The sequence below is a fragment of the Trachypithecus francoisi genome, unplaced genomic scaffold (assembly GCF_009764315.1).
Source record: "Trachypithecus francoisi isolate TF-2019V2 unplaced genomic scaffold, Tfra_2.0 Lachesis_group4, whole genome shotgun sequence".
Lineage (NCBI taxonomy): Eukaryota > Metazoa > Chordata > Mammalia > Primates > Cercopithecidae > Trachypithecus > Trachypithecus francoisi.
The window spans coordinates 88,306,519-88,329,209 of NW_022681469.1; the positions used below are offsets into that span (position 1 = coordinate 88,306,519).

General features: G+C 38.8%; 1 protein-coding gene across 1 annotated transcript in view; it reads right to left on the reverse strand.

Annotated features, from left to right (window-relative positions):
* Positions 1-7,611: 7,611 nt before the first annotated feature.
* The window catches only part of ANKMY2 (ankyrin repeat and MYND domain containing 2), a 50,101-nt gene continuing 35,021 nt past the window's right edge, over positions 7,612-22,691 (reverse strand). Inside the window, exons 6-10 of the mRNA XM_033193729.1 lie at positions 21,698-21,912; positions 20,780-20,915; positions 12,537-12,665; positions 10,194-10,323; positions 7,612-8,778 (exon numbers count right to left, since the gene is read on the reverse strand). Of these exons, the coding sequence (XP_033049620.1) occupies positions 8,594-8,778; positions 10,194-10,323; positions 12,537-12,665; positions 20,780-20,915; positions 21,698-21,912 (795 nt within the window). The 3' untranslated portion in view covers positions 7,612-8,593. The remainder of the gene's footprint in view (positions 8,779-10,193; positions 10,324-12,536; positions 12,666-20,779; positions 20,916-21,697; positions 21,913-22,691) is intronic.

The window sequence follows — 22,691 nt, forward strand, 5'->3', positions numbered from 1 at the left end:
TTGATGACCTTTGAAAAACTAGAAACACTGAAGGCAGATCTTCCCTACCCAATCCACTAAGACTCAGACACTCATCTCTGGAAATACCCAGGCACACTGAAAATAATGTTTTACCAGATCTCCAGGTATTCCTTAATCCAGTTAAATTGACACTTATGGTTTAGTACACAAGTCTACCCCTTGTCAGCTTGGCATCCATATGTATCTCCTTAAACCATACTTTATTTCCAAATAACGATAATAACAAGGTAATAGTTCTGCCTAATATGCTGCACTATCCTGTGTACAACTGTAAATGCACTAATTGTGATTTGAGGGGGGGTTCGATGTTAGGGATTTTTAACTTTAGGGATTTTGATCTTTAGAAGTAATAACGTTTGGGATTATGGCATTCGGGATTGTATCTTTGGGAATTATGGTTGGCACTACTCTTACTGTCTCTCCTGGATCACTTATATTGGGGGAATCCAACTGCCATGTCATTATAACATTCAAGCAGTCGTCTGGAGTGGTCCATATTCTGAGGAACTGATGCCTCTTTCCAAAAGCCAGTACAGTGCAAGGCCTTCTGCCAATGTACACTGCAGACCCAGTTAAACTCGCAGATAACTACAGCCCTATCTGAAAGCTTCACTGTACCTTCAAGCCAAAGAAATCTGAAACCGGAACCACCCAGTTAAGCTGCTCCTGGATTTCTGGACTGCAGAAATCATATAAGATAATGCTTACTGTTGTTTCAAGCTGATACATTTAGGGATAATTCGTTCCACAGCAACAGATAACTAATACAATATCCCACTGTAATCCAGGGTCCTTCGGTGGAGTCTCCAGCTAGCACTGAGAGGAGAGTCACAGTGCAGTTTCAAGGGTTCTTGAACAAGGCCATACCATCTGCAGCAGAGAACTATTGTTTAAATAGCACGTCTAGGCATGCTGCTGCACAGATTCCATTACTAATCGAGAGTCCGATCCTTGACCAAGTAGCTGTTTGACCAAAGCTACTCATCATGAACTGAGTACTATCAGGTCTACCAAGCAGTAACATTGGGTGGCAATAAGCCATTTCATGATGGAAATAGTATATTTGGCATCAGGTTTAAAGTGGCCCATAGTTGCATAAGAAGTATTAATTTTTAATCAGATTGAAGTAAGTTAAGGATGGGCTAATGTAATCTCTTGGTTAACCACTAAAAGAATCATTTTCAAATGTGTAGCCTTTGACATTATATTCGTAATCCCACAATGACTGAAAATAAAACATTTACTCCAATTTTAAAATGTCTAAAAAATTTTACTTAATCTGGTAAGAGGTAGAAATTATTTTTCTTTTTACAAAACTGTTGTCACCTGCATGAAAAAAAAAGATGTGCTTTAGAACGCACTCCTTAATACTGGATATGTTATTCAACAATAAAGGGCTAATGAGTGGCCCTTCTTTAGTGTGAATGGGAAACACTGTGTGAAATACCATTTCAGGAGAAACACAAAATAGAAGACATGATCTTTAAGCGACCTAAACCTCTGCCAAAATGGAATACATCATTATTCAGTGGGTATTTTAAATTAAGTTCTTTGCTTTAAACAAGAGACTGGATGGGTGGCTCATGCCTGTAAATCTCAGCACTTTGGGAGACTAAGGCAGGTGGATTGCTTGAGCCCCAGAGTTTGAGACCAGCCTGGGTAACATGGTGAAACCCTGTCTCTGCCACAAAAAAAAAAAAAAAAAAATCTGGGAATGGTGGCATGCACCCGTAGTTCCAACTACTTGGGAGATTGAAGTGGAAGGATTGCTTCAGCCTGGGAAGCAGAAGTTGCAGTGAGCTGAGATTGTGCCATTGCACTCCAGCCTGGGTGACAAAGCTAAACCTTTTCTCACAAAAGAAAAAAAAAAAAAAAAACAGAGAAAGAGAGGAAAGAAAAAACAAAAAAACAGTCACAACAACACAACAAGATGACCAAACTGTCTCAAGTGGAAGCATATTTATTTTAGGATCCAGTGGAATTTCTCATGACTGGGAAACAAACAATGATATGTAGATCTATAGAGGGTTTGGCTAAAAGCTGGGGCTTTGGAATCCAACAAGTCTAGCTTAGCTGTTCCACTTACTAGATGTTACTTGGAAAAGTTAGTTGACCTGTCAAGGTTTTGATATCCTTTTATTTAAAACAATAATAGTAGTTACCTCATAGAGTCTCAGAGATTAAGTTAGATAATGTATGTTAAGTGCTAGGTAAGAGTGTCTTTCTTAAAGTAAGTGCTCAGTATATGTTAGCTATTACTATTATTCTTATCCCAAGGGCAGTTGTGCTCCTTATGGACTATACTTGGTGTTATGGACTGAATGTTTGTGTCCTCCCCAAATTCCTATGTTGAAATCTAATCCCCATTGTGATGGTATGTGGAGATGGAGCCTTTGGGAGGTAAGTAGGTCATGAAGGTGGAGCCCTCATGAATGGGATTAGTCCCCTAATAGAAGAGGCCAGAGAACCAGCTCATCCTACTTTTTCCACTTAAGTAACACAGTACTCTGTAGACCAGGAAGAGGATGCTCACCAAGAACTCAATCCTGCTGGAAACCTGATCTCAGACTTCCAGCTCCAAAACTGTGAGTAATAAGTATTTGTAGTTTTAACCACCCAGTCTATGGTAATCTGTGACAGCAGCTTGAATTGCCTAAGACAAATGATCTATTAGTAGGCTTCTCCAGAGAAACAGAACCAGTAGAATACACGCATATATAGAACTAGACATTCATTTTAAGGAATTGGCTTATGCCATTGGGGGGAGTGGCAAGTTCAAAGTTTGTAAGGAAGCCAGAGCTTCAGGTGTGAGTTGATGCTGCAATCTTGAGTTGGAAATACACAGGACAGGCTGGCAGACTGGCAGGCCTTTGTTGGGACTTTTTTTGGTCTGTAGCTGTTGGTGTTTCCATGTTTCCAGCTTCTTCAGCTCCCAGTCTGGGCTACACGAGGCAGGAAGAAAACCCAGAGAACTCAGCAGGTGTTGCTACGCGGAACCCTGGGTCCAGGATCCCAAGCCAGTCTACCTCCTCTCCAACTTTCACAGTCTTCTTATTGCTTGGGGTTTTTAGCTTTCCTTAGTGGGAAGAATAGTGAAAAGTATGTCTACTCCACCTTCCCAGGAGCAGAAGTATTCAGATTAGGTTTTAAATGTAGCTGAATTTGTTTCCTTTTGTGGTTTCTGGGTTTAGTATATTTATGAAGGCCTCCTTCATGCTAAAGTCATAAATAATTCTCTCATGGTTTCCCCTGGGATTTTTTTTTTTCACATTAAAATCTTAACCATTTGGAATCATCAGATAAAGTGGTTTTGTGTGAGTACTTGAATTAGCTAGCTACATTGCTCTGAAACGGTCCATTACACAGCTACCCGATTTATTCTATGCAAAGTATGATCACCATTTGCCTTTGGCTATTTATAAAACGAAGACTTTAAAGGATATATACAACCAGCATTACCAACAAGGCTAGAGCTACCTTTGGGGGTAAAATCTGCTCATCTACTGCAATAATCATGAGAAGAAGAAAATTTCTTTTTACTAAATTAAGATATTGTCTTTGTTCATAGAAATGATGCATTGAACCATCCTGGCTAACACGGTGAAACCCCGTCTCTACTAAAAAATACAAAAAACTAGCCGGGTGAGGTGGCGGGCGCCTGTAGTCCCAGCTACTCAGGAGGCTGAGGCAGGAGAATGGTGTAAACCCGGGAGGCGGAGCTTGCAGTGAGCTGAGATCCGGCCACTGCACCCCAGCCTGGGCGACAGAGAAAGACTCCGTCTCAAAAAAAAAAAAAAAAGAAATGATGCATTGATATTATCAAAGTTTACATAAACATGACCTATTCCAATTTTAAGTAAACACAAGTTTTTTTCTTCAAAATAAACATCAGTAAATAGATACAAAAACATTTTGTGTCAGTTTTCTTTCCAACAAAAATAACTTCAATCTGTCCACCAAAAGAGTCAAATTCTGTAAAATATTCAAAGAGATTTATTCTAAGCCAAATATGAGTGAACATGGCCCATGACACAGCCCTCAGGAGGTCCTGAGACCACATGCCCAAGGTGGTTGGGGCACAGCTTGGTTTTATATATTTTAGAGAGGCATGAGACATCAATCAAATACATTTAAGAAATACATTGGCTTGGTTCAGAAAGGTGGGACAACTCAAAGCTGGGGACTTCTAGGTTATAGGTAAACTTAAACATTTTCTGGTTGACAATTGGTTGAGTTTGTCTAAAGACCTGGGATCCACAGAAGGGAATGTTCACGTTAAAGATAAAGGATTGTGGAGACCAAGTTTTATTGTGCTGTGAAGATGAATCTCTCAGATAGCAGACTTCAGAGAGAGAGAGTAGGTTGTAAAATGTTTCTTATCAGACCTAAAGGGGTGCCTGGTTCTTAGCTGATTATCTCCTGGATCTGCAAAAAAAAGGAAGGAAAACAAAGGGGGAAGGGGATTCTCTATAGAATGTGGATCCTTTCCACAAAACACTTTGCAGGGCAATTTCAAGGCATGGCAAGGAAATATATTTTGCAGTGAAATATTTTTTCCTTGTCTCATAATGTTATGCCACAGTCAGATTGAAAAGCAAGTCACAATATACAGGGTCAAATAACACTCATCTGATAAGAATCCATGGTTTGGAGGGCATGACCCCCCAGACCCCATGGGTAGGAATATGGACAAGATAAATAATCAGAGGTTAGTTCTTAAATCTAATTTGAAATTTGAACTGCCATTGTTAATTTTCTAAGAGAATATAATCATAAAATTCAAGTTCTATGCTTTCAATTTTCTTTTACCTATATTTGTATGTATTTAACTTTTGAAATTTGCTTTTGTTTTCTAGTTGCCACAAGATGTTATTAATAAGGATTCTTTGGTTCTAAGTGACAGAAATCCAAATGGGAATGTATGTGCTTATGTAAGCGGACCTTGTAAACCCAAGTGTGGACTCTGTCAGAGCCCACTAGATTCGACAACTCAAATAGCGTTCCCTTTCTCTATCCCTATCTTACTGATGTCCATTTAATAATTGCATTTTCAGGTGCCTTCACATGTCAGGGGTCATGGCCTCAGTTCTGAAGCCAAATCCTTGTACTTTACAACTCTCTAAAGGAGAAACAAATAAAAAAATAATAAAAGCCTCCCTTCTTCAACTTCAGGAATGAAAAAAATCTCTGGGAATTGCTCTGATTGTCCTCATTGTGACCAAGGAGGCCAATCACTACTGGCAACAACCATAAAACCACCTAAATCGGAACAGTCAGTTTCCACTCAAGAAGGGCACTAATTTGCTTCAGAAGTGGGGGAGACAGGATCCCGAGAAGATGAAAACACTGTAAGAATATCCACTATAAGAATATCTGACCGGGTGCGGTGGCTCATACCTGTAATCCCAGCACTTTGGGACGCCAAGGTGGACGGATTGCCTGAGGTCAGGAGTTTGAGACCAGCCTGGCCAACATGGGGAAACCCCTTCTCTACTAAAAAAATACATAAATTATCCCATCATGATGGCAGGTGTCTATAGTCCCAGCTACTCAGGAAGCTGAAGCAGGAGAATCTCTTGAACCCAGGAGACAGAGGTTGCAGTGAGTTGAGATTGTACCACTGCACTCCAGCCTGGGGGATAGTGAGACTCTGTCTAAAAAAATAAAAATAAAAAAGAAAGAGAGACAGAGAATTTCTATGATGTTTTATATGCAATAACATTAAAACTCAAGTAAACTCATATATATGAAAGATGACCAAAAACAGTGATATTTTTGTTTTCGGGACTTTGTGAATATCCATTACACCCTGTAAAATAACAGCTTGTCTTCAACCCTGTATGATCTTCTGGCTGCAGGGATACTACAGTGAGGTTAAAATGTTAAGAATGTACAATGTACTAGTTAAAACTGCAGACGTCGCCAAGTACCAGCTCTACAATTTTGGATACATTAGGCAACCTCTTTAAAGTTCCTCATCTGTGCTACTGGATAAAGTCCAATTCACAGGGTCATTGTGAATATTAAACAAAATTATTTCAGGGATAGAGTAACTTTCACTGTCAGCTATTATTATCTACTGAATTAAAAAGCAGAATGCGATTTCTTAAACCAACTGGTCAAGTCAATATTGTATTACATCAGCTCTAGATACAAGAAGTATTGGAATAGTAAGAGTATTCAAAATCCTTTAGGTCCTATTTTTGTTTGAGAAGAGTTTTTTGATAGCATATTGAAAACAATTCAACATGGGAAAAAAATAATCAAGATGACCATGTGTTCTGTTGGTATAATGGCACATGCTATTTTAGATAATTTATGATAATCAGAACCAACCCCGTTTTCTGACCACCCCTTTCCTAACATACATCTAAGGAAATTTTTGATATTGAAATGGCTTATGCTTGAATTTCTCTTTGTTCAATGTTAAAGTTCCTATTTATGCCAGCTCCATCTGTTAGTTCTGATTCATTTAGTAATTCATGGCAATAAAGGAGAAAAGTAGTCTCTGTTGCCTCTGCTCTTTATTTGCCTAATTCTGTTACCAGGGCAGCCCAGGAGATAAAGCTGAAGAAGCTCATTAAACAGTTTTTTTTTTTTTTTCTAGTCTCTTTAAGTAAGTCTGCTTAAAAGGACTCCATGTGGTCCAGGAGTTTCAGGATCCTTCGCCAATTACTACAGGAAGATAAGGGCTGAGTGAAACTCAGCAAACCAGAAGCAGAGACTCCTTGCTACCTTTAGATCATTAGCATATCATTATAATGCTAAGCTTCTCACAGAGGAGAATCGCTACCTTTGCTGAACGTGGGGTGTATGGAGACACGTTTATGATCTATGCTTGTGCATCTGGAGTTCCTCTCTGAACATGCTTACCTATCTTCCACCCAACATCTAACTCCTTAAAGTTCCCCAGCTTCCCACAGCTTGGGAGGTAGGTGTCTTTAGAGCAAGACCTCTCCCGTTTCTATTAAAAACACAAAAATGGCCGGGCGTGGTGGCTCACGCCTGTAATCCCAGCACTTTGGGAGGCTGAGGCGGGCGGATAAGGGGTCAGGAAATCGAGACCATCCCAGCTTACATGGTGAAACCCCGTCTCTACTAAAAACACAAAAAATTAGCTGGCGAGAACCTGGGAGGTGGAGCTTGCAGTGAGCCGAGATTGCGCCACTGCACTCCAGCCTAGGCAACAGAGTGAGACTCTGTCTCAAAAAAAAAAAAAAAAGAAAAAAAGTACAAAAGTTAGCTGGGTGTGGTGGTGGGCACCTGTAATCCCAGCTACTTAGGAGGCTGAGGCATAAGAGTCACTTGAATCTAAGAGGCGGAGGTCTCAGTGAGCTGAGATAGTGCCATTTCACTCCTGTGTGGGGGACAAGAGCCAAACTCTGTCTCAAAACAAAAACAAACAAACAAACAAAATCCACAAGATAGAATTTGATCAGCAAAGTGAGGTGAGAATTCTAGTCATTTTGTTCTGCCATTGTACATATTAAAATTATTGTTACTTTGCTGTTCTCCAATATTTGTCAAGTTCCCTATTATTTTTCTCTAATATTTGCTACTCCCCAACAATAAATTATAAAACAAGATGAGTTGTTTATATTTGTAGGCACAATTTATTTTAAAATCCACACAAGAAACTTAGAAACGCAGCACTATCTTCAGACATCACATTCTAGCTCTGTTTAAATACTACATATGCTAACAACTGACATCAGGACATTCTCTAATAGAGTTACCAATCAGTTTCTGGAAAGGAAGTGCTCCATGAAAAGCTTATAGCAAGATAAGTCAGGCTTTCAGGTGGAGTATGGCACGTGAATTAGCCTTACAATAATCGTGTACATAGTATGTTTAGCCATTATTGAATCAAAAGTTTCAGGAAGTACCTTTTTTGCACATGCTGAGAGAACCGTCAATACGCCTTTGTTCCTGCTGAGGGATCTGCCATTCTGGAGGTACAAATACTGCAGATAGAGTATCACCGCAGGACTATGTCAAGTTCAGAGTGTTTAGGATCATTTCTGTATAAAACTACAATTAGCTGAACTATGGCAAAGGTCCTTGAACATGAAGCTTTTCTTCATTTCATTGCATCTTAAGTAGAACGCCACTACAGTAAATGCTGTTTATATGTATTTTATTCACATATAAGTTATGATTTTTCTAACTACCCATCTCTGTAGCTATAAATTTTTTCTTTCCTGAATATCTCTCTTCCACACCTGTTCTGCTTGTCCCTTTGTTCCCTAAAGTCTGTATTTTTTCTTTAAGGGGATCTGTTTTCCTTTGAAACAACTGCTGGAAAGCCAGCCTCAGAAAGGGAATAGGAATGTTTTTCCTGTATTTTGAAACAAAAAATTTTCCATAGGATTATCTGTTCAATTATAGAACAGAAATCAATAGGAAATTAGGGCATGGTCAACACGGGTTTCCTTGAAAACCTCTATTCTATGAAATGTGGAATCCTGCCATGGTGCCATGCAGGTATAACGAGGTGAGGACAATGCACTCCCATGAGTTTTCCAGCTTCTTGCAGGGGAAGGACCATCCACACTGGCACTTGCTCTGGCTTTTACTCCTCCGACACCTGTGGCCCTGCAGGAGCATCTTGTAAGCCTTCCAACTCAGCTTCACTTTCAAGAGATTCTTTCTTTCCTTCCCTGGAATCTTCAGGATTGGAATCTTTTTGGGAGATACCCACTTCAGCCTCTGGTTGCTCTTCATTAACACAGTTAGAATTGACATCAAGTTTGCCATCTGATTAAAAAAAGAAGAAGTTATTTTGTTCCTACCATGTGTCAGACACTCTTCTCAATGCTTTACATGTATTATTTAATCTTCATATCAACTACATGAGGTATATTATTATCTCTACTGTCATCGCTAACGTTATTTTACAAATGAGAAAACTGAGAAGAGCGAGGTTTGGTAACTTGCTACAAGTTTCCTAGCTAGTGAAACAGCAGAACCAGCATTTGAACTCAGGCCTCTGGTTCCAAAGCCATCTCTAAATCAGGATTGTTGCTTGGGACTTGACAAAGCCTGTATTTGAATACAGCTTTTCTGTGAATTCGTTTGATGTCCTTGGAAAGGTAATTGCCTGCATGCAGTTGTTTCCCTTGTCTACAATACGTAGGTAATAAAGGCTAGCTTCCACTGGTGAAGAATAAAGGTGTCTGTAATATTTAGAGCAGTGTTTGGCGCATGAATGATGCTTAACAAATGGGAGTGCCCATTCTACTGACAATCTTCTCCCTCAGTGGTGTGTTAGTAATGAACATTTGTTACTTTCTGTCCTTAGCACATAGAATAAAAAAGTCTGGTCAAGAAAACAAGAGAAGGCATGGCAGTCAGAAAGCCTGACTATTAAGGATAAATGGTTTAATTGTGTACAAATCACTTAACTCCATTGAGAGTATTTCTCAACCCAGTAGTAAAGGGGATATAGTTCCTTGAGAGGTGGAGGCAGAAATGCCTGGTATCAGAGTAACCGAGGCATCTTTTTCAAACTACATGCACTCCCCCAGAACATACAATATACTCTCTGGAATGAGGCATGAGGGTGGGGGCGGTTCTCCTCTCCAATCTGATAATCACTGCTGAAGCAACTCACTATTTCTGATGAAAATGGGTCACAAAACCTCAAGAGGATGGAGAAAAAAAAATACAAAATTCACTGCTCTGACACTTGTAGAAATTTGATCTGTATATTAGATCTGCAATTTAATGATTTATAAACGTACTCTGTAATTTCACCTATAGTTCTGAAATTTAGAATTTAAAGGTTTCCACCCTTAAAATCTTCTGGTAGCCATTTGTGGAAATTTAATTAATTCTCTTATTCAAAGACTTTAAAATCCTTCATGAGCAGAATATAAGTTAATACCCATTAAGAATCCCACTGTTCCAGGGCAGTCACCTAAGCTAAAATGTAGAATATGAAATAAACTACATCCCTCAGAATTTAACGTCTCTGTTTTCCAGTGATGTCTAGGCTGACTATATCCCAAGAACTTAAAAAAGGGACACATTTAAATTTAAATGTGATTCTTTCATTGATCACTCCTGAGCTCCTATGGCTTCCAGAGAAGACTCAGTTCCAGTGTGTTAAGATCACCTATTATCTCTCTCTCCACTAAGAAGCAGGGTGAACTCGGTTTTTATATACGTACGGTTTTCCTCTTGTCTCTTTTCTTTGGCAGCCTCCAATTGTTGCTTTTCGTAAATGTCCTTCAGATTCTTACAGATTTTCTTATGAGTAAACCAGTGTGTTTTCTGGCAGGTTTGATCACAATATATCACCTGAAAGCAATTGTTGGTTTATTTTCATTTCCAGAGCTCCGGTTGTAAGATTTCCCAACTATGACTAAGCTATAAAAATGTCATTTTCCATACTTTATTTTAAAACCATAATATGTGGTTGATATAGTTTGGATGTTGTCCCCTCTAAATCTCATATTGAATTGTGATCCCAAATGTTGGAGGTGGGGCCTAGTGGGAGGTGATAGGATCATGGGGGCGGTTTTCTCATGAACGGTTTAGCACCCTTCCCTTGGTGCTGTCCTCACAATAGTGAGTGAGTTCTCACAAGATCTGGTTGTTCAAAAGCATGTGGCAACTCCCCCACCTCCTCTTGCTCTAGCTCCTGCCATGTGACATGCCTGCTCCCCCTTCACCTTCCACCACAATTGAAGGCTTCCTGAGACTTCATCAGAAGCTGAGCAGATGCCCGTGCCATGCTTCCTGTACACCTTCAGAACCATGAGCCCATTAAACCTCTTTTCTTTATAAATGTAATTTTTTAAGAAATATTAAAAAACCCAGTCTCAAGTATTTATAGCAATGTAAGAACAGCCTAACACAGTATCTTGTATTCATTTAGATTTATAGTTTGTAGCTTTACTTTAAAACAATAATGAATATATAACAAACAGTCTACCAAAGACTTTAGCAAATAGCTTATTATGAACCCGCCATGTGCCAGAATTGGTACAGCACAATGACAAGGAAGATAGAGTTGTTGTCCCAAAGGTAGCTAGGGTCAAGAAAAAGAAAGATACGGAAGAAGGAAGAGAGGCAGGCACCTAAATACATAATTTTTAAACACAGTACAGGATGTAAGAGTGATGGAGGCATAGAGGAAGCAGCAACTCACTCTAGCTGTGGTGAGTCAACGTAGACAGAAAAATAGGAAAGAAGAATTACGACTGGAGAAAATATCTAGTACAAAAATGCAGGAACAGGGAAGTGAATGATATGTTCAAAAACAGCAAGAAGTTTTCGTAAATGGTCTTATATTTTTGCAAGTGGGGGTGGAAAGGAGATGGGAATGAACGTTATTAAACACTTATTACATGACAAGCACTGTGCTAGGCCCTTATACATATATTTTATTATTGACCCCAATTCTTCATTCATCCTTGCATTCATACACTTTCTCATATGTCTTCAAAGTTCTCTGCACTGAAGGGGAGGAGACTTGACTTCATATTGGGCCATGTGATTTATTTTGGCCAACAGCATGACACAACATGGCAATTTCAAGGCTAGTCCTTCAGAGGCCTTCTGTGTTTTTACCTGCCCATGTGTACCTTTGCTATTGCCAAGACAACATGCTCAGCCTAGCCTGCTAATACAAGAAGGATGACAGTCACATGGAGCACAACTGCCCCAGCTGAGAACAGCCAACCATAACTGTGAGAGAAAGACTAAATGATTATTGTTTTAAGCACTGAGTTTCAGTGTGTTTTTATAAGCAGTAATAGTTAACCAATATGAATAGTTTGATTTAATTCTAGAATTTCATTTAATTCAGGAAACTGAGGTTCAGAGAAGTAAGTCATTAAACAAGATGAAGCTGAAGAAGTAGGTTACAGTAGATTATAATGGGTTTCATACAACATGCTGAAGAATTTCAACTTTAAAGTCAACAGGCAGTTGATGCTACCTATGGGATTAAGTGAATGCACAGACACATGCATGTGTTCAGTATCTGGATGTGAGAACACAATCAGATATGCCTTTTACAAAGTTAATTCTGGCAGAAGAGGGCAGTACAGTCCATAGGGATTAAAGACTGGCAACAGTCAGAAATTGTAGTTTTACAAGGATATGTTGATGAAGACACTGTCATTAAAGTCAACATCAGAAGAGTAAAGAATGTATATTTATGAACTGTCCTATTCTAGGTTTCATATCTGCACCAGCCTTGGTCTCCTTGCACCACAGATAATCTTTCTCTTATTTTCTCATATTCATTCATTCATATCCTTTGTTTCCATGAGGTGACCAACAAAGGGGCAAAGGAAGACTGGCAGTGTAGCAGAAGACACAGTAAGTAACTATACTGATACTATTCTCTTCCAAAACTACTTTTTAAGTATTAAATAAAATATTTTCATTGCTACAATTTATTAGAAAACTAATGTCCACTCTTACGGAATATTAAAACTCAATCATCAGCTTGGCTGCATCTAAACCAGAGGTCAATGAACTAAAAAGAACTCCATTCTTACCATTTTGCAAACTGAACATCTTTTACTTGCTCCCTTTTCTCCACAGGTAGTGCAAAATTCCACATCCACAAAACCCACCTGGCCAGTGATGGCTTGGGTAAGGACGGAGAATGCTGTGGGATCAGAACCCTAGAATGGGCATGAAGAGGAGAAAAAACAAACTCTGAAATCACCATGGAAACACTACAGAGGTATCAGCCCATGGACACTGCTGTCCTACAATATTGACACAAAAAGGAAGAAATCATTAAGGCTATCGATTACACAGGCTTTAAGACAAAATGACAAAAATCTTTTAGAATATACCATTTTCTGTACAAAACATATGAAAAGTCAGTCATAGGTCCAGATAATTAAAGAGAAAAATACACCCTTAATCTAGAATAAAAGTATTTTTCCAGTGAGGATAATTCAGTAAGCCCATAGCGATTCAGATTTAGGACAATGACTCCAGAGTGGAATTTTTTTTCTGAGAACTGACATCCAGAAAATGTTCATATTCCTTGAAATAATTATAGGGCACATCAAAAATGTTTATCTTAATTCCAAAAAGTTTAGTATAATATAAGTATTTTAAAGGCAATATATTTAAACTCATTTACTTTATGTTGGCTTGCAGTTCAAATAAATTATCACCATTATAATTGGTATATTCCAAATCTGTTAAGAAACACACATGCAATTGAATCAAACTATTAAGAAAAACCAGATGTGTGAAACTTATTACTGGTGGGCAATGGAAAATTAAAAAGGGTTGTTAAAAAATATTTATAATTTTTTTTTTTTTTGAGATGGAGTCTCACTCTGTCACCTGGGCTGGAGGTGCAGTGGCTGGATTTCGACTCACTGCAACCTCCGTCTCCCAGGTTCAAGTGATTCTCCTGCCTCAGCCTTCTGAGCAGCTGGGATTGCAGGTGCCCGCCACTACGCCCAGATAATTTTTTGTATTTTCAGTAGAGACGGGATTTCACCATGTTGGCCAGGCTGGTCTCGAACTCCTGACCCCATGATTCGCCCACCTTGGCCTCCCAAAGTGCTGGGATTACAGGCGTGAGCCACTGCGCCTGGCCTATATTTTTTTTTACAAAGAAAATTATAAGGGGCTGGGAGCAGTGGCTCATGCTGGTAATCCCAGTATTTTGGGAGGCCAAGGCAGGCAGATTATTTGAGGTTAGGAGTTTGAGAGCAGCCTGACCAACTTGGTGAAGCCCTGACTCTACTGAAAATACAAAAATTAGCCAGGCATGGTGGCACGCCTGTAGTCCCAGCTACTTGGGATTCTGAGGCAGAAGGATCACCTGAGCCTGGGAGGCAGAGGTTGCAGTGAGCCAAGATCATGCCACTGCACTCCAGCCTTGGTGACAGTGCAAGATCTTTTATTAAAAAAAAAAAAAATTATAAGGGTAAGTATTTATCTATCTGAGACGATGCTACTAAAACTTATTTAGCAAAAAATATTTACACAGTATCTATTTTTCTTACCTATTCCTAACAGTTCTTTGTTCTGAGCTTTTCAAATTTCTTCATTTATTCCAAACCAGAATTTTGACACTTTATGATTTTCACTTTGAGTATTTGCTTTTTCTTCCTAAGAATATTTGTTTTATATTATCTTACCAATTGTACATAACAGAGATTTAAAAATATCACCCAGGAACAATGTCCTTCACTGTTCTGTATACTCAAGATAGTCAAAGAAAATATTCAAAGATCCAAGAAGCATTTTAAAAGTAGCACTCATTTTGGAACTGCTATGTTCTTCTTGAATACAAATAATAATGACTGGGTTTGCTTTCACATGAAAGTGCTATGAATTCTCTTTTGGAATAAAGATAGTATAATGAGGAAAAATTAGGTGAAATCAAGTTTCAGATATTAGATACTTCAGTTAATAATTCCATCAGGAATGAATGTCTATTTTAGTCGTTCTCAAATGCTGGACTGCATCAGAGAACCTGTTAAAAATGCAGATCCCTCCCACTGCCCCATACCTTGTAACTTAGAATTTCTAAGGATGTGGTCTAGGTATCTGCATTACCACCAATATTCCCAGGTAATTCTAAGACATACTAAAAGTTTGATAATTATTGGTTCTTAATATTACACTGAATGTTTACAAATCTGTATAATTCTTTTCCCTCAAAAGTAGAGTACTGAATCGTGGAGCAGTCTGCTCCACAAATCAACAGAATATGATATATTCAACAGACATTACGGCAATTATATTTTCATGTTCAAATTTCTTCACAAAACTGCCTGAGACATGTTCAAAATCTCCCATGAAATGGGACAGTTGTGGGAGTCATACCACATACTGACATTCTCACAGATGTAACTCAAGAGAAAACCGAAGAATATTTTGCTAGGAGTACACCTGTTATGTGAACTATGGCTGACAAAGAAAAGTAACAGTGGTACAGATGAGTAACCATGTAGAATCTTTCTTGGTACTGGTGTTGTGACAATAAATCCCTTGTTATACAAAATCTTGTCATCTATTTTGTTAGATAAGAATCAGCTTGGGTGTCAGAGCTCCTCCCATAGAAAGATACTCAGCCTAAAAACAAACAGGATGCTTTATTCAATGTATGTTATAAAATCACAGACATTTTAACTTCCAGAAGTTAAAATACATAGTGTCAATAGATAAACCAAAATTATCTTTAATGGTATGATCTGCTATGATGCTGGAGCAATCTTTCTAAGCTTAGCCATGCCTCACACTTCCTGCTGAGCCTTGAGACAGGCAGAAGCCAGAGTTCCACAGTAGGCAGAGCGAACCAAAAGCTGAGCAGAGGGCCCAGGCATTAGCACTGTCAGAAAACAACACAGTGAAGCTCACAGCAGCCAGCCCTGGGAACCATGGTATGCCGGGAAAAGGTGGGCATCACTTCAGAGGCTTAGAACTTGCAGAATATGAAAACTCATTAGGCAGTAAACAATAGCTGTGATATGCACAATCACAAGCATTTGGGATCAAGTTTTCCAGACAGCAGAAGATAAAACTTCCAAGAACAAAAATTTTTAAAGAAAGTCTTTCCAAAATGCATTAAATACTATCTTAACTTTATTATAAACCTTTTCTTGATGACTCAGATCACTAGGATAAACATTAATCATTATACTCTAGGCCAGGTACGGTGGTTCACGCCTGTAATCCCAGCACTTTGGGAGGCCAAGGCGGGCAGATCACCTGAAGTTCAAGACCAGCCTGGCCAACATGGTGAAACCCCGTCTTTACTAAAAATGCAAAAAAATTAGTCGGGTATGGTGGCGTGTGCCTGTAGTCCCAGCTACTAAGGAGGCTGAGACATGAGAATCGCTTGAACCTGGAAGGCTGAGGTTGTAATGAGCCGAGATCACACTACTGCACTCCAGCCTGGGTAACAAGCAAGACTCCCCCTCAATAAATAAATAAATAAAAATAATAATTATACTGTATAAACTCTAATTACATTATTCTATTACATGGAGCTAAGATAACTTGTTGACCATGATATTGACCTGCTTTTTTTTTTTTTTTTTAAAGAACTCTGGCTTGCTGTTTTAGTTTTCCTGTTTTTTCCCATGAAGGTAAAAGGTAGCAACCATTTGTAAGTGCTGGAAATCCCACATAACAGGTACTGCTAGTCGCTTCTGTGATATCAATTCTCCCAGCTTCCTCACTAACAGAAGCGTAATTTTGTTCAAAGCAGCAGTGTTTAGAAAAGTCAAAAATACTCATTTCCCCAGACTCCTGTGTAGCTAAGGAAAGTCATGTGACACAGGCAGAGGGCTTCTGGGAGAGCTTCTGCTTTCCAGATACGGACCCTTTTGCTCTTCCTGCCTGCCTGGGATAGGAATATGAGCTGGAGGAGGAACATCAAATGCCTCGTAACCAGGAGATCATAAGTATGCGTATAAGAACCTACATAGCTAAGGAATATTGGAAGGGAAAGATGAGAAAGTGTTTGGGTCCCCAAACTATTTTTAAGTCACTATACCAGACCTAGTCTGCTACCTTTGGGCATCTATGTATATATGAATACATAAACCCTTATCTATTTAATTCATGGTTGGTTGGGCTTTGATATGTGCTGCTAAGACACATTTGTAATTGACAAATCATTTGCTAACTTTATTCTTCCAAAAGCATAAACACTAAATAGCCAACTATGTTAAAAAAATATGAGTAAAGAAATCCTTGAAAGTAGGGGGAACACACATGAATGAACTTTATGAGATAGTCTTGCCTGCTCAGGTCTTTCTTGTTTATTTTATGGTTCAGACTAGGTGAATTATTAATGTACGAAGGAGCATCTGGAGCCCACTTTGAGCCCTGATGCTCTACACTGAGGATGACCTAACAACCCAGAGAGACAGCATAGAGAAGGGAACCAGATTTGCCAGAGGGAGGGAGGAAGCCATGGATGGGACTGGTCTTAGGATCAATTTCTTGCCTGATAGACAAAAGCTGATCAGGTTTTTGGTTGAAACGTATAAAAGCATGAATGGGTATAGATAGGGTGAACAAAAATGTATTCAAAATAGAAAAAGTGGCTGGGCGCAGTGGCTCATGCCTGTAATCCCAGCACTTTGGGAAGCCGAGGTGGGTAGATCACCTGAGTCAGGAGTTTGAGACCAACCTGGTCAATGTGGTGAAACCCCATCTCTACTAAAAATACAAAAATTAGCTGGGCGTGGTGGTGCGCACCTATAGTCCCAGCCACTCAGGAGGCTGGGGTAGGAGAATCACTTGAACCTGGGAGGTGGAGGTTGCAGTGAGCTGAGATTGTGCCACTGCACTCCAGCCTGGGCGACAGAAAGAGACTCTGTCTCAAAATAGAAAAGGCCAAATAAATTAAAATACATGACAAATGAATAGCAAGTAATTTAAATAACAGATAAAGTTAACAAAACGCACTTATATAGTGGGTAAGTATAAATAGGTTTTAAGTATGGACATTTTCTAATCAGAGGCATTAAGGTGGATTATAGGAAGCTGGAGCATACTTTGAGATTGTTATCAGGAACCACAATGAGGCTTCCCATGGCTTATCCCACTACATCCCCACTGCCTGGACACTATCACCCTAGGAAATCAATTCATACTTGCATCTAGTTATGACTTCGTGCTGGTAATTCATATAGCTACAAGTGTAAGTGTGTACCTATATTACACAGTGGATGTATATAAAATGTAAGTTCCTACCCTAACTATCTACATTTCAACATAGGGACGTCCTGTTTATTAAACTATGAACCATAATAAGGTAAGAAGAAGATCGTGAGATGGGAAATAAATAAACAGGAACAGGTTTGGCAGGCAAACCTATCTCCACCTTTGTTCCTAAAAATATTCTGAAATAGTTTCTTTTGCTGTGCAGAAGCTCTTTAGTTTAATGAGATCCCATTTGTCAATTTTGGCTTTTGTTGCCGTTGCTTTTGGTGTTTTAGACATGAAGTCCTTGCCCATGCCTATGTCCTGAATGGTACTACCTAGATTTTCTTCTAGGGTTTTTATGGTATTAGGTCTAACATTTAAGTCTCTAATCCATCTTGAATTAATTTTCATATAAGGAGTAAGGAATGGATCCAGTTTCAGCTTTCTACTTATGGCTAGCCAATTTTCCCAGCACCATTTATTAAATAGGGAATCCTTTCCCCATTTCTTGTTTCTCTCAGGTTTGTCAAAGATCAGATGGCTGTAGTTGTGTGGTATTATTTCTGAGGACTCTGTTCTGTTCCATTGGTCTATATCTCTGTTTTGGTACCAGTACCATGCTGTTTTGGTTATTGTAGCCTTGTAGTATAGTTTGAAGTCAGGTAGCATGATGCCTCCAGCTTTGTTCTTTTGACTTAGGATTGTCTTGGCAATGTGGGCTCTTTTTTGGTTCCATATGAACTTTAAAGCAGTTTTTTCCAATTCTGTGAAGAAACTCATTGGTAGCTTGATGGGGATGGCATTCAATCTATAAATAACCTTGGGCAGTATGGCCATTTTCACGATATTGATTCTTCCTATCCATGCGCATGGTATGTTCTTCCATTTGTTTGTGTCCTCTTTTATTTCACTGAGCAGTGGTTTGTAGTTCTCCTTGAAGAGGTCCTTGACATCCCTTGTAAGTTGGATTCCTAGGTATTTTATTCTCTTTGAAGCAATTGTGAATGGAAGTTCATTCCTGTTTTGGCTCTCTGTTTGTCTGTTACTGGTGTATAAGAATGCTTGTGATTTTTGCATATTAATTTTGTATCCTGAGACTTTGCTGAAGTTGCTTATCAGCTGAAGGAGATTTTGGGCTGAGACAATGGGGTTTTCTAAATATACAATCATGTCATCTGCAAACAGGGACAATTTGACTTCTTCTTTTCCTAACTGAATACCCTTGATTTCTTTCTCTTGCCTGATTGCCCTAGCCAGAACTTCCAACACTATGTTGAATAGGAGCGGTGAGAGAGGGCATCCCTGTCTTGTGCCAGTTTCCAAAGGGAATTTTTCCAGTTTTTGCCCATTCAGTATGATATTGGCTGTGGGTTTGTCATAAATAGCTCTTATTATTTTGAGGTACGTTCCATCAATACCGAATTTATTGAGCGTTTTTAGCATAAAGGGCTGTTGAATTTTGTCAAAAGCCTTTTCTGCATCTATTGAGATAATCATGTGGTTCTTGTCTTTGGTTCTGTTTATATGCTGGATTACGTTTATTGATTTGTGAATGTTGAACCAGCCTTGCATCCCAGGGATGAAGCCCACTTGATTATGGTGGATAAGCTTTTTGATGTGCTGCTGAATCCGGTTTGCCAGTATTTTATTGAGGATTTTTGCATCGATGTTCATCAGGGATATTGGTCTAAAATTCTCTTTTTTTGTTGTGTCTCTGCCAGGCTTTGGTATCAGGATGATGTTGGCCTCATAAAATGAGTTAGGGAGGATTCCCTCTTTTTCTATTGATTGGAATAGTTTCAGAAGGAATGGTACCAGCTCCTCCTTGTACCTCTGGTAGAATTCAGCTGTGAATCCATCTGGTCCTGGACTTTTTTTGGTGGGTAGGCTATTAATTATTGCCTCAATTTCAGAGCCTGCTATTGGTCTATTTAGGGATTCAACTTCTTCCTGGTTTAGTCTTGGAAGAGTGTAAGTGTCCAGGAAATTATCCATTTCTTCTAGATTTTCTAGTTGAACAGGCAACCTACAGAATGGGAGAAAATTTTTGCAATCTACCCATCTGACAAAGGGCTGATATCCAGAACCTACAAGGAACTCAAACAAATTTACAAGAAAAAAACAACCCCATCAAAAAGTGGGCAAAGGATATGAACAGACATTTCTCAAAAGAAGACATTCATACAGCCAACAGACACATGGAAAAATGCTCATCATCACTCGCCATCAGAGAGATGCAAATCAAAACCACAATGAGATACCATCTCACACCAGTTAGAATGGCAATCATTAAAAAGTCAGGAAACAACAGGTGCTGGAGAGGATGTGGAGAAATAGGAACACTTTTATACTGTTGGCGGGATTGTAAACTAGTTCAACCATTATGGAAAACAGTATGACAATTCCTCAAGGATCTAGAACTAGATGTACCATATGACCCAGCCATCCCACTACTGGGTATATACCCAAAGGATTATAAATCATGCTGCTATAAAAACACATGCACACGTATGTTTATTGCGGCACTATTCACAATAGCAAAGACTTGGAATCAACCCAAATGTCCATCTGTGACAGACTGGATTAAGAAAATGTGGCACATATACAACATGGAATACTATGCAGCCATAAAAAAGATGAGTTTGCATCCTTTGTAGGGACATGGATGCAGCTGGAAACCATCATTCTTAGCAAACTATCACAAGAAGAGAAAACCAAACACCGCATGTTCTCACTCATAGGTGGGAACTGAACAATGAGATCACTTGGACTCGGGAAGGGGAACATCACACACCAGGGCCTATCATGGGGAGGGGGGAGGGGGGAGGGATTGCACCTGATATAAATGACGAATTGATGGGTGCTGACGAGTTGATGGGTGCAGCACACCAACAGGGCACAAGTATACATATGTAACAAACCTGCAAGTTATACACATGTACCCTAGAACTTAAAGTATAATTAAAAAAAATTAAATTACAAATATAAAAAAAATTCTGAAATAATAAAAATAAATACTAAAGAGAACTTGCCTTTAACAATACAATATGTGGTAATTAGGTCTTACTGATAGAGTCAACTTAGGTAAGAGGAGCCTTACAATTTCAACAGGAGCAATGCTTCGAACCAGCTGCTGGAGGAGTGTAGCTTCACAGTAAGGAAATTTTCTGATACTTTCTCTAATGATCTTTTCTTGATACACTGGAAAGCCATCAGAAGCTCGGCCTTTTAACAAGCTGAAAGATATTTTTTAAAGAGTAATTGGAGTTGAATCACTAAGCACTCTCTCGTAGCTGAACCCACCAGTTTTTAGTAGTATCTTCTGTTACTTAGGATTTCCTTTGTCTCTTCAAATCATGATGACGGGCTCAATTCAAATTGCTGTTCAACCTATATATCACGCTAGGCCTTATAAGGTTTTTGGGCCCATTAAATGAATATGCAAAGGTGACTATCATCATAAAACACGCTAAACACTGTTATCAGATTAGCTAGTTACTTATTACCATGTCAGTTATTTGTACTAAGAATAAAAACTCTCATAGGTCGACACCCTTCAGACTTAGTTCCCTTTTTTAGGTAAGTATGCAAGAGAATTTGATCTCTGGTGGTCAGAGAACTAGCATAACACACAGTTCTCCAAGGTACAGTAACAGAGACACCCTGGATGCCATTATAAATCCAGAGCTGCAACCTAAGGCATGAAATATTCTCAAATTTGGACTTGGGCCACTGTCTCGCTGTGTGATCTTACACATGCTATTTAACCTCTCCAAACCTCAGATTCCTCATCTGTAAATCGCTGGTAACAACAAAAACATCACAGTAGAGAATACAGAACTGAATAATCACTCAATATAAGTATAACATTATTCTCTGTTTGTCAAAGACTAAATGTGATTCCAACAACAGCAATTGCTGCCAAAATGTTTAATTTTGAAACCCATAATAATCAGGCTTCATATAAAAAAAAGATTCAGTTGAGTGTATTTTATAAATGACATAGTAAAAAGAGTACCTTTTGATCAAGGTGTCCAGTTTATTCTCTCCATCTTTCAAGAAGTTAATGCATTTCTGAAAGATACAGCTTATGTAATGCATTTTCATAGCCAATACTTCATTCATGTCTCTTTGCTTCATACATTTCTCACAAATCAAATCCATCACTCTGTAGCATTTATTCAGGGCTGCTTCTTCTGTCAGCAGAGGATTCTCATTTACAAGCATCACAATCTAGAGGAAATCCCAGTGTACTCAGGTATTAAAGGAGAGACTTTTCCACGTACAAATTAGGTAGCCCATTTAGTTGATTTCAAAAGATTGCCAAAGAAAGCCTTCCTTAGGATCATGAAGTTATTATGCTATTTGTTAGAATGCAGATTACCCGGACCAAACATATAGAACAATATAGAAAGACCATAAAATAGTGGAATCTCTTTAAACTCTGTATATCAAAGTTATAATGTGATCTGCCATCTACCTATGCCAGAGTGCCAGTATGCCACTCAAGAGTACATGATTTTACAGTCTCTGTTAAGTGCGCTTTGACTAAAGATAAACATGGCAAATTTGAACATTTTACATAAAGAGTCAAATCATTGAGCAATACCACTTTTCGTTAACATTCCTCAGCTCTAGAATTTCATGGCTAGGAGAGCTACAATTCTCATTAATTCTTATTAAGCATAAGCAAATGAGATTTTTTCAGAATGAAGTCTAAAAATGAAATATGCTTTACTTTCCAATTAACTACATTTCTCTGCGGAAATTTTCCTGAAGATGCTTCCGATCATCTACAGTCATGAGAATAGGTCAAAGAGGAAGCCATAAATAACTTTAAGGGGGAAATATTAGAATGATCAAACCTTACACATTATGAGTACCACATTTCCTATGTATGCACAGATTAAGCGTAATTTAGTGTAATAAGGAGTATTTTTGTATTAGCGTTGTTGTAGGGTAGATTATTTAAAGTGGGTCTGCATAGGACTGCTGTAAACATCCATGGTGGT